The sequence below is a fragment of the Lutra lutra genome, chromosome 1 (genome assembly GCF_902655055.1).
Source record: "Lutra lutra chromosome 1, mLutLut1.2, whole genome shotgun sequence".
Classification (NCBI taxonomy): Eukaryota; Metazoa; Chordata; class Mammalia; order Carnivora; family Mustelidae; genus Lutra; species Lutra lutra.
The window spans coordinates 169,435,114-169,447,907 of NC_062278.1; the positions used below are offsets into that span (position 1 = coordinate 169,435,114).

Here is a 12,794-nt window from a genome sequence, read left to right on the forward strand (position 1 = left end):
CCTTTGGCTAAGGTCATGATCCCAGAGTCCTGGGATCAAGCCCTATGTCTGGCTCTCTGCTCAGCAGGGAGCCTGCTTCCTCCTCTCTCTCTGCCTGCTTCTCTGCCTACTTGTGATCTCTGTCTGCCAAATAAATAAATAAAATCTTTAAAAAAAAAAGAATTTTGATATCATTATTCCAATTATCTTCTCATTTGAGGATTGCTCTTGAGGTCCAGAGCCATTCTCAGTCCTTTGTGTAGGTTCTTTCTGGAAGCTGGTTAGGTCTTCACTTGTCCCCAGGGCTCTGATATTTCTCATTAATATGCTTTGATAATGTATCTGTTCTTATCTACTTTACTGGGTGCTCATTGGCCTCTCATTTTGGAAACTTAGAAAATAAGAATATAAGAAATTTTTCTTTTATTGTTTTTTTTACCTTCTTCCCATCTGTTTTCTCTCTTCTCTTTCTGGAACTCCTTTTATTCAAATATTGGACCTCCTTGAAGAGCCCTTTGGCTTTCTTTCTTTTGTCTCCGGTTTTTTTGTTTGTTTGTTTGTTTGTTTGTTTTAATTTATTTATTTGTCAGAGAGAGAGCGAGCGAGCGGGAGAACACAAGCAGGCAGAGCGACAGGCAGAGGCAGAGAGAGAAGCAGGCTCCCCACTGAGCAAGGAGCCCGATGCGGGACTCGATCCCAGGACCCTGGGATCACGACCCGAGCCGAAGGCAGCGGCTTAACCAACTGAGCCACCCAGGGGTCCCTTGTCTCCGGTTTTTGATCTCTGTCTTTTTGCTCTGCTTTCTGGGAGATTTTCTCAACTTTAGCTTCCAACCCTTCTTGAGTATTTTATTTCTGTTATTATATTTTTAATTTTCAGAAGCTCTTTCTGTGTTCTTTTTTATTCTCTGAATGTACATTTTTATTTATTTTCTTAAAGATGTATTGGGGCGCCTGGGTGGCTCAGTGGGTTAAAGCCTCTGCCTTGGGCTCTGGTCATGATCCCAGAGTTCTGGGATCAAGCCCCACATCGGGCTCTCTGCTCAGCAGGGAGCCTGCTTCCCCTTCTCTCTCTCTGCCTGCCTCTCTGCCTACTTGTGATCTCTGTCTGTCAAATAAATAAAATCTTCAAAAAAAAAAGATTTATTTATTAGAGTGAGTGTGTGCACATATGTGTACACATGAGCAGGGGGAGGGGCAGAGGGAGAGGCAGAGAATCTCAAGCAGATTCCATGCTGAGCACAGAGCCCCATGTGGGGCTTGAGCTCATGATCCTGAGATCATGACCTGAGCTGAAATCAGGAGTCAGACACTTACCCAACTGAGCCACCTAGGAGCCCCAGAATGTATATTTTTTAAAAAAATTTAAATATTCTGTTCTTGTCTTAGAGGCTTAAGCATTTGAACATATCTTTGGATATTGCCACATTGCTCTCCGCAGTGGTTACATCAATGTATAGGTCTACTAGCAGGAAATTAGAGTTCTCTTTTTTCCCCATTTCTCTCCAACGCTTGGTATTGTTAAATGACGGACTTTCCTAATTCGGTCTTTCTTTATGTGACCATCTGCTGAGCCTCTCTAATGTGTCAGCCATGCAGGATACAAAAATGAACACAATACCGTCCTGCCTTCAAGGAGTTCATTATCTAGAAGGGGAGGCAGATGTGTGAATAGAAATTTACAATACTGGGTGATAGATGGCGCAGAGGTGATACAAAGTAGGGAGTACTCTTTCAGCCTGATTCTGATCCCTGGGCTGAGATTGCCAGGAAGCAGGTATGGTCTCCCTCTTACCTCTCACCCCAATGGATACCCAGCTATGTTTGGCCCCAAGGACACAGTGCTGCCCCTCCTGAGTCTTTGGAAAGATTTAGCCAAAAATTCAACAAAGATTTAGTAACTCATGTGCTGAAGATCATCCTACTATACAGAAGTACATAGCTTTGCATTTCCAGTTCAGATAGTTTTTTATCTATGTTCCTGCTGGTTTATCCTGGCAAGGCTGTAGATGAGGTGTTTTTGTTTGCTTGGGTGGTTCAGGCTATTAATCTGTGATTTGCATGATTGCAGCTTCTTGGGTGAGGCTGAATGCTTTAGGTCTTTCTTTCTTTCTTTCTTTCTTTCTCCACCCCCCCCCCCCATTTTGGGCTGTTTGACCCATAAGGAATTATTGGATTTATGGACTTTTTTTTTTAAGCTGTGACCATGTGTTATGGGGTTTTTAAATTTTTCTTTTCTTTTAGAAATACATATTAAAATTTTTACAGATGAAATGACAGGATGTTTGGGATTTGCTTGGAAAAAAAAACATAGTGGAGGGAAGTGGGTTGGGGTAGATGACACAATATTCTCCCTGAATTGATAAATTGTTGAAGCTGAGTGAAGAAACATGAGACATGTTCTACTCTTCTTTTATAAGTTTGAGTTTTTGTCTAATAAAATGTTTTTAGAAATCCGTCACCATCACCTCTTGACGCTTCAACGTGAAATGAATCTTTGGTCCTCTTTCCACTTGTTATTTCCAGTGGCCAGCAGAGGGCAGTGGGTGACACACAAGCCGCAGCCGTTTTCCTGGGGCCGTGCTAGTGCCCAGTGCTCCTTGCTGTGTGTCCTCACTGCCTACTTCCCTTTCCTTTCCAAAGATGCCTTATTGGATCATGGAAGCCAAAATAACCCGAATGTATGCAGCCTGCTCTGCAGGTGCAGAAACTGTGGAAAGTGATGGGCATCCCTTCAAAGTGTGGGTTTACTTACCTTATGCTCTGGCTTCTCTGGTTTTATGGTGCTTGTGGGCTGTGAAGTTGACCCAGGCCAAAGTCCTAGAGCCTGGGGCTCATATTCCAATATAACTACTGTGACTTGGGCAAGTTACCCAATTTTTTTTTTTTTTTTTTTAGTTTTAATTTCATAGGGATAATTATACCTGCCTCACCAGGTTGTGAAAATTACATCTTATGATAAACAAACCCATCTAGCACTGTACCTGGACTTTCTCTTTTTGGTACCATTACCTAAAAGTTTCCTGACCCCTCTTTAGAATAGGCCTCTTTGTGGGGGGCCTGGGTGGCTCAGTTGGTTAAGCGCCTGCCTTTGGCTCAGGTCATGATCTCCTGGGATCGAGCCCCTCATCGGGCTCCCTGCTCAGTGGGGAGCCTGCTTCTCCCTCTCCCTCTGCGGCTCTGCCTGTTTATGCTCTCTCACTCTTTCTGCCAAATAAATAAATAAAAATCTTTAAAGAAAGAAAGAAAAGAAAAAAGAATAGGCCTCTTTGCAGTGTCATATTCAGATGACATTTGCTGACCCATTAACCAGGTCTCCAATTGGAGTAAACTAGCAACGAAAGGCCCCAAGTGGCTGGTTTACTGTTTCTTTTCCCTCTGACTTCACAGCAAGTTTCAGAACCTTTATGCTTCTGCATGTTTTCCTTAGAAGTGTCTCATTGTGGTCATGGCTGTCACACTGCTCACTTTGCTAAGGCAAGACCCTCAAAGTTCTACCTGTGTTCAGTTTTTCAGATGGCTGATGCATCATGTGAGGGGGGAGAACCTGTGTATTTGATGGAATTTGTATTCCATAGTAGCCATTCTCATCCCTCCCCTTCTCAACATCCCACTCAGTGGGGGTGAAAAGGAAGGTCCAGTCTTCCCCTTTAGCTAGTGAATACCTTTTATATTCAAGTTCAGTTCAGAGAGAGCACTAACCAAGGAGCTCAGCTTGGGGTCAGAAGACCTGGATTTGAGTTGTAGCTACTCATTTTTCACTCTCTAACCCTGGCATGTTAGTTAGTCCTCCTTCCTTAAAGTGGAAGGGATACTAATACCCAGGCTGCTATGAGTTCTGAGTGTCCAGTATGAACCTAGTAGGTGCTTCATAAACTTGGGTGAGTCTAGATCTAAACAACTCTTTATTCCTAGACAAGATAGAGGCCAGGAATCTATAACCAGCCCAGAGGATTGCCTTTTCTCATAAAGTGTGTTGGATAACACAGTTGCCTGTTCTCATGTGGTCTGACACTCTGTCTTTATTAGTTCGCTCAATCCCTTCATCCATCAGATACACCCATGTTCAAAGTTGAGTACAGAAATGCCTCCAAACCCAAACACTATTTCCACCTTTTAGCCTAACTCACCAGCAGCTCAGGAGAAGTGAAAGGCCATTTAGTCTCCTGATACTTGTCTTCTCTTCTCTTCTTTTCATGGTAGCAGCAGATGGCAGCACTTCTCAGACTGGTCACAGAAGACCAGCAAAGCAAAGTGTTGTATTCATCAGCAGTAGCCTTCACCTTACTAACCTGTCTGAGTCTTTGGGTACTGGAATAGGAGAGAGATGGGGGATTTAGTGATAAGACTGAGAAGTAAGCAGCAGCTGGTGAAGGGAGCCTGAAAAGCCAGGCAGAGGAATTCAGAGTTTATTTTGAGGGTGGGGGGAAGCCAAGGAAGGACTGTAGAAAGACCTCGATGGTTAGAGAGTAGAGAGCAGATGGAAGGGAGATAACATTCTTTTTTTTTTTTTTTTTAAAGATTTTTTATTTAGTTATTTGACAGAGAGAGATCACAAGTAGACGGAGAGGCAGGCAGAGAGAGAGAGAGAGGGAAGCAGGCTTCTTGCTGAGCAGAGAGCCCGATGTGGGACTCGATCCCAGGACCCTGAGATCATGACCTGAGCCGAAGGCAGCGGCTTAACCCACTGAGCTACCCAGGCGCCCCGGGAGATAACATTCTTGCTCAGGAAACTGATTAGCTGTGATTGCAGCCAGTCAGAGAGGAGCTGTGGTTGCCTCCTGAACTCAGGTCATTGCAGTACAGGTAGAGAGAAGAGACGCACACAATATTTAGAGGTCAAGTTATCTGTTCCAGATGATTGGAGGGATATGGGAAGTGAAGGAGAGAATGGAGTCAGAGATAACTCCGTGTCTGGCTTGGGAAGTGGTGGACGGTGGTGCCATTCCCAGAGGTGGGGAGGTTGGGAGGATGATGAGCTTAATTTCTAAAATCTTGCTTTATTTTTCCCCACCTGACTTTCTGGTCAGTCAGAACTGACTCTGGGGACAAATACCTGTTTACCTCTCTAGCTTCAAAGGATTCACCTGAATTAACAAGACAGGTTTGGTCTTGTTCCTGAGAAGTTTCTGGCATGCCTGAAGGGTTCCTTACCAGCCCTTTCCTGGAACACAAGAGAATGGATTGTCAATTACCCTCTGCTTCTGATTTCTTATAACTAAAGTACTTCTTCCGTTTTTTGGTACCTACACATAAATAAGAAGAATGCATAATAATAGTTAAGGTTTTTTTTTTTCTAGTGATTTGCTTATTATGTAACATGAGAGTCCTTTTAATTTAAGTTTGTACTTCTGCTTCAAGAGATCTTCTTTGTAGATAATATCTAATTGTGGTTAGAAAATAATTGGAAGAATGTTTGGGAGCTTACTGATTTTCCCTCCTAAATATCTGAAATGTAGAATTATGGGAAGGGAGAGACCTTTCACAACCTATTCATATCGCTGCCTTGCATTGTTTCCTGGAGAACCGTGTCTCTCACTGGACGCATCTTATTTAAGGTCACACAGGGACTCGTGGTCTTACATGTGTAGTAACTTTGCTGCAGGTCATGTGAAACAGGCTGGAAATGAACAAAAGTAAAACTTGAGGATCCAGATATTGAAGTAGATTTCTATAAACTTCCAAAAAAGACTTGACTTTAGATACTAGTCAAAATTCATAATGACTCACTTTCAGTGGATAAGGATGTCTCTAAAGACGTTGTTATCTAAAGAGGTGTTGCATCTTTATCCATTGGGGAAGAAGCAAAGACGAGGATGATTGTTCTTAAAGTTTCTCTCTTAGCAGGCTGTTTTCCCTAAGGACACATTGTAAATGCAGACTTCCTAAATCATCATCCTTTTCTCTAGAAAGAGAGCAGAAACCAAAAGTAGGCTTAATGTAAGCCAAGTAGAATTCTAAGGATTGTGAACTCTGTGAGAGCAGAGACTATAAGCATAACCTCAACATCTAGTTCAATGTCTTATATTATATAGATGCTTAATAAGTACTGGTTCAGTGTATTTCAGTGACTGAGTAAATGAAAGATTCTAGGTTTTCTGGTAGTAGGAAAAAAATCTCCATAGATACAGTAAAGTGCACAAATCATAAATTTGGTGAATTTTCACCAAGTAAACATGCCCATGAACCTAGGACCAAGATGAAGAAATAGAATAGGACTGTCGCCCAGATGGTGTGGCATAGTCACTAGTCCTCCAGGAGTAACTACTCTCTGACTTCCAATGCCATGCTTCTATTGTGCCCATTTTTGAACTTTAGATAAATAAGTAGTCTCCCAGGCCTTTCACTCCTTTTTACATCAGTGAGATTTAACATGGTGTTGGGAGCAGCAATAGTTCATTTATCCTAATTGCACCAAACCCATTGTATGATTATACCACAGTTTATCTACTCTCCTATTGATTGTTTCTTGGGGTGGTTCCAGTTTGGGGCCCTTACAGGTGGTGCTGCTGTGAACATTTTTGTGCCTGTCTTTTGATAAGCAAACGTACACATTTCTCTTAGGTACATACTTGAGTAGAATAAAGCATCCTAGTGTATGTGAATGTTCTGCTTTGGTAATACTATCAAACAGTTGTCCACATTCTACTCCCACTAGCTGAGCTCTTGGTGCAGCTCCTCCTCACCTAATACTCTGTGTCTTTTTCATTATAGGCACTCCAATAAGTGAGTAGTGGCATCATATTAGAGTTTTAATTTCCATTTTCCCGATGACTCATGAAGCTGGGCACTTGTTCATGTTTGGATATCCTCTTTTGTGAAGTGCCTATTCTAGTGTTTTGGTTGTTTTTCTCTTGAATTGTCTGCCTTTTCATACTGAATTCCTTATTTGGTCTGGATACAGGTCCTTTGATACATGGAATGCAAGTCTCCCACTTGGGGGGCTGTCATTTCACTTTCTTGATGGTGTCTTTTGATTAAAAGGCATTCTCAGTTTTATTCAATACAGTTTGTCAGTTTTGTCCTTTATGGGTAGCATTTTGTGCCACGTATAGGAAAGGTTGCCCACCACAACTTCATGGAGTTTTAGTTTTCCACCTGTGTTGCAATTAGACTATTAAGGCAGAAAGGATCCTTCATTCCAGTCTATTGGCTCTTAACCTTCTGCAAATCCTGGCTCCCTTTGAAAACCCAACGAAAACTGTACCCTTGGCACAGAAGTGCATGTATGCACACACACAGCAAACTTTCCTGGTTTCCTCCTAACTTGCCTGCAGACCAACGTTGAAACCTGCCCACAGCCCGTTGTCAGGGAACCCTGAACTAGTCCAACCAGTCTCTTTGCAGATGTGACACACCCTCTGACTAGAGAGGGTGTGTCACACTGTAAGTTTATGGCCCAGTTGGGACTAGAATTCAGGTCTCTTGACTCCTATTCCAGTGCTCTTTCTAACACAATTCCCTGCTACAGTCTTTAAGAATCTCAGGCAGAGCCGTCAAAGGGAGAGACTTTTTTTTTTAAGATTTTATTTGAGAGCGAAAGTGAAAGAGAGAGAGAGCATAAGCCAGGGCAGAGGGAGAGGGTGAAGCAGACACCCTGCTGAGGAGGGAGCCTGATGTGGGGCTCAATCCCAGGACATCATGACTGGAGCTGAAGGCACACACTTAACTGACTGAGCCACCCAGGTGCCCCAATGAAGGGAAGTTTCTATGCCGTAGCAACAAAATATGGCTACATGGTGACACTCAGATACTTTAGATATCTACCTTAAATGTTAAAGTCCAGCATGTCTGTATATAAGGTTTATGAAGTTGAGCTGGGACTTATCATGGCCAGTGCACCTTCCTCTAGCTGTGACTTAGTGCCCTGGGGTTGCTGTGTTGAACCTTACTGTAATGTACCTACCTGTGTTCTGCTTAGTGTCATGATTGGTTCTGGCTGGAATATTAAAAAGCACCTTACGTAAGAAGTTTCCAGTCTCAATACTCAAGTGGGTGAGGCTCTCCAAAGTAGTTGTTCCAGGGAGAAAATTAAAAGAGGTGGAGGCAGGGAAAGGAGCTCTGAGTTTCTTGACTAGGCTCAGTCCGTTTGCAAAGAGTAGGCAAGCTGGGCCAGAGTTTCTGGAAGTATTTGCTAACAGTTTTCCTGGTCTACAACCTTTTTACCTGCCACTGTCTCTTCAAAGATTCTGAGTGAACTGGGCAGTTTACAGGTAACAGGCCCCGGTATTTTCAAGAGACCACTCAAACCCCAGTGCTAGGAGTCTCCAAATTCAGTCCTGTTACCTCATCCACAATGCCTACCTGTGCTTAAAGTGCACTGCCAGAGGTGTGCATTTCAGACTGGCAGCACAGACCACAATTCCTATCTCTTGGGGAAAAAGACCGTTTGGATCTTTGGGCCACACCCTGAAACACAGACTAAGTGATCTCATCCTCAGCACAAAGGAAGTCGAGCCCATAATACCATCTGCAAATAGGCTCCGATTAGACCTGACAGACAAATAGCATCCCCATATTCTACCCCATTTTACTTCTGTCCCATTAGCCCCCAGAGAGCCTCTTGTCCAGTTTCATCAGCTACTTGTGATTAACAAGGTGAGGGGTGCTAAAAGTTCAGATATTTCAATGAGGTACATCTGTTCCATCATTTCAAAAGCATTTACTGAGTCCCTACTATGTGTTAGGTACTGTACTAGGTGATCGGACAGAGATGAGTGGGACGGGCTCCCTGTCCTTGAGGAGCTCCTAGTCTAGGTGGAGGGACAGATCAGTAAGCTGATGAGCACCACGCAGTGTGGTAAGTGCTGTATGAGAGGTCAGCACAGGTGCTGTTCTGGGACCAGGAGAAGCTGCGTCTGAGTTGGCCTGGGTTGTCCAGGGAGGCATTTCCATAGAAGGAATCTGAAAGGGGTTGAGGAGTATACAGGCGGAAAGTGATGGAATGACATTTGTTCTGGGCAGACTGGTGGCACACGCAGCTATACAGCAGCAGGGAGCTGGGTTGGGGTGGTCAGAATGCCGGCATAGAAAGGAAGCTGAGGACATCCAGTTACATACAGAGTTTTGTCTTTGTTTTCCTTTCTCCTCTGAAAGAGCTACTCAAGTCAAAAGTTGATGATAGACCTGTGAGTCAAAAGATTCACTTACTCCAGGGGCATCTGCGTGGCTCAGTGGGTTAAGCCTTAGCCTTCAGCTCGGATCATGGTCTTGGGGTCCTGGGATCAAGCCCCGCATTGGACTCTCTGCTCATGGGGATCCTGCTTCCCCCTCTCTCTCTGCCTGCCTCTCTGCCTACTTGTGATCTTTATCCCTCTGTGTCAAATAAAAAATAAAATCTTAAAAAAAAAAAAAAGATTCACTTACTCCATTAACTCAGGTTAACTTTGGCATCCATGTCACTGTTGTAGAATCAGAATCAGCTTCAGAATCAGAATCTCTTCCCCTCATGTTGATCTTAGTGATCTTTTACCATCTTCAACTCCCAGGGTCTTCTGGGCTCCCCAGTCAGCCCATTACTGCTCCACTCCAAAGTCAGGTCTCTGGTTAGAATATCATGGAAGCTCCAGCTGAGTATGTAGTATGTAGTCAGCAAGCACCAATTTTTTCACCATCTCTTCTTTTTGTCTTTTAGGTGTGAAGAAAACAGTGGTTTATAGTTCACTAAAGCTACACAAAATGTGGAAAGGATGGCTAAGGAAAACATCCTGATTTTGCTTGCTTCTATATGTGTTACATATCGATTAATAAAGTGATCCTTTTTCACAGCTCAGTATTTATTACCTTGACGCACTGCTTGAATTTGAAGATACCTAGGTTTGTATAATATTTGAATTTGAAATGTATGTGTTAGACATTTATCCAGGGGACCCAAATACCTTTGAGGACAAGCAAATGAATAGTTTCACAGGCCCGGGTGGGAATCTGTGAAAGTACTTTTCGCTAGCAAAGGATTGGATAAAACAGGGAAAATGACCTAATGTTCATTCAAGGCCTACACACCAGGTGTGATACATGAACTGCTTCTTTTGATCCTTACCCTACTTCTACAACATAGATATGAGCCCTGCTTTTTTATAGCCAAGGAAACTGAAGGTAAAGAAGTTAACCAACAGGGATGCCTGGGTGGCTCAGTGGGTTAAAGCCTCTGCCTTCAGCTCAGGTCATGATCTCAGGGTCCTGGTAATCGAGCCCCACATCAGGCTTTCTGCTCAGCGGGGAGCCTGCTTCCCCCCTCTCTCTCACTGCCTGCCTCTCTGCCTACTTGTGATCTCTGTCAAATAAATAAATTTTGAAAATCTAAAAAAAAAATAAAGAAGTTAACCACAGACCCACTGGCCCCCAGCCCTCAAACTAGTACATGGCTAAGCTGGGACTTGAATTCAAGCCTGTTTTACTCAAAAGACCAGTATCACATCCCACTTCAGGCCTCACCTGCAAGATATGAATAATTCTTTCCTGGTTTATTCAGATGATTTCTATGATTATTTTCAGTTGTTACTGACCATGGAGCTAAAGACATGGAGCTGTGGTTTCTTCTGTACCATTTCTATTCTGTGTCTTGAGATCAAGTGGAAGAGTAGAAAATTCCTTCCTAGAATGAGCTACTTCTGGAGAGATGATGCATGATACGTCAGAATTTATGGCAAACTTAGAGACCATTTATACTTCTTCACTTTACAGGTGGGATAAATAAGGCCCAGAAAGGCGTGACTTCCAAAGTCACATATACTTGTCGACAGCCTAGACTAAAACTTGCATCCCTACATCCTACTTAATGCCCCTTTCACTTCAGCCTGTTGTTCTACCACCCAGCATGTAAGTAAATTATAACAAGGCCTTGGATTTCAGTAGCTTTTATAAGATCAGGAAAAATAAAATCCCTCAGCTCAGTATTATTTTCAGAAATCACAGGACCCCTCACCTAAATGTAACTCCAAACTCTAACTTGAATTTAACTGCCCTCAACCCCTTCTTGTATAACTAACCTACTCTAACAAATGGGCAGGAGATAGAGGAATGTCTTTCCCTGGAATTTCAGGTTACAATGGGTTATGTAGAAATAGATCAGAGGTTATGGCAAGTGGAAAAACCAGGAGAAGGCTAAAGGCTCTCAGGGAGGAGAATTTAATTCAACTGGTTAATTCAGTGTTGCTAAGCAACATTAGGTTGGAGGGAGATGGGATTGGCCAAGATAACCATACTTGTGATCCTGCCCTCAGTAAGCTTGTAGTACATCAAGTGGGGAAGACAGAATTTATCCTCATAATAGAAGATGAGAAGTGGTCATTGCATGAAGACAAGTTCATTCATTCAGTCAGTCATTTAACAAATATTTAATATTTGATATATTTAATATTTGACACAGTATGTGTGTCAGGAACTGAAGCTTAATGAATAAGATGTTGTCCCAAATCTAAGGATCTTAAAATGCAGTAAAGTAGTCAGGTAAGTAAATTGGGAATTATATTTATCTGATAAGTGCTTAATTATAGAGGTAACTATAGGGTGCTATGGAGATGCCTAAAAATAATGGCAAATACTGGTTGAGCCCTGACAGTGTCAGGCACTATTCTAAGCACTTTCTATAGATTTATTCATTTAATCCCCACCACAGCCTTATATAATAGGCTCTCTATATTATATATATTAGATTATCTATATTATATAATAGGGACTCTTATTATTCCCTAACTTATGCCAGGGGAAACACAGGCACAGAAGAGTGAAGCCTGGCATACCGTTTCAAAGCTGGTAGATGACAGCCAGGATTCCAAACTGGGCCATCAGTTCGCAGAGCCCTCCCTCTTAACCTCTGAGCTAGAATATCTTTCAGTCACTTGTGTTTGCACAGTTTGAAGAGAAGGAGCAAACGATACCCAGCCGTTACTTTAAGAACAAGTAGGAGTTACCCCAAGGAGGAGGAAAAGTATCCAGACACAGAGAAGTGCTTGTTCAAAAGCCCCGAATGAAGAGATCACAGTGTGTTTAGGGAACTAAATTTAGCTCAAGATGAATAAAATGCCAGGCAGATGCTGTACAGAAGTGAGGACAGAGAAATGACAGAGGCCAGATCATAAAAGGTCTTACAAAAGCCTGTCAGTGTATTAATCATTATCTCCAGAGCAGTGGAAAGCCAGTGAGAGATTTGGGGGCTGGAGAGTGGCAAAACTGGATTTACATTTTATAAAAATCATTATGGTTGCAACATGAAGAATGGATTAGAAGAGGCAAGACTATGGGGTACCTGGGTGGGTGAGCCGGTTAAGCATCTGACTCTTGATTTTGGCTTGGGTCATGATCCTCAGGGTTGTGGGATTGAGCCCTGCCTCAGGCTCTGCGCTTAATGGTTGGTCTGTTAGAGATTCTCTCTCTCCTTTCCCCTGTGCTCACACTCTAAATAAATAAATAAAATACTAAAGAAAAAGTGCCAAGATTCTGGCTGAGGCAACTGGAACAATAGTGTGCTATTTCCCAAGCTGGGGATTCAGGAGGAGGCACAGATTTGGGGTGGTATCATAAACTCAGGCCTGGGCATGCTGAATTTGGGGTGTCTGTGGATGTTCAGTAGACTTCGGGACACAGGTCAGAAGCTGACAGTGTAACTGTGAGAGTTGGCAGGTCGTAGATGAGGGAGTGGGTGAGATTTCCCCAGGAAGTCTGTAGAGTATGAAGACAGGAGAGCCAAGCTCACAACACTGGGAAATGCCAACATGAAAGGAGCAGGCAGAGAAAGCTAACGAATAAGGAGAGATCAGAAGAAAACCGGGAGAACAAGATGTCAAGTCATACAGGAGATGGTGAGGAAGAATTAA

At 42.9% G+C, this 12,794-nt stretch overlaps 1 protein-coding gene across 2 annotated transcripts in view; it reads left to right on the forward strand.

Moving 5' to 3' along the window:
- TAMM41 (TAM41 mitochondrial translocator assembly and maintenance homolog) overlaps positions 1-9,748 on the forward strand; it is a 51,447-nt gene extending 41,699 nt beyond the window's left edge. For both annotated transcript variants that reach the window (XM_047744529.1, XM_047744549.1), the window contains one exon: positions 9,614-9,748. In XM_047744529.1, coding sequence (XP_047600485.1) covers positions 9,614-9,690 — 77 coding nt within the window. In that variant the 3' untranslated portion in view covers positions 9,691-9,748. The remainder of the gene's footprint in view (positions 1-9,613) is intronic.
- Positions 9,749-12,794: the final 3,046 nt, after the last annotated feature.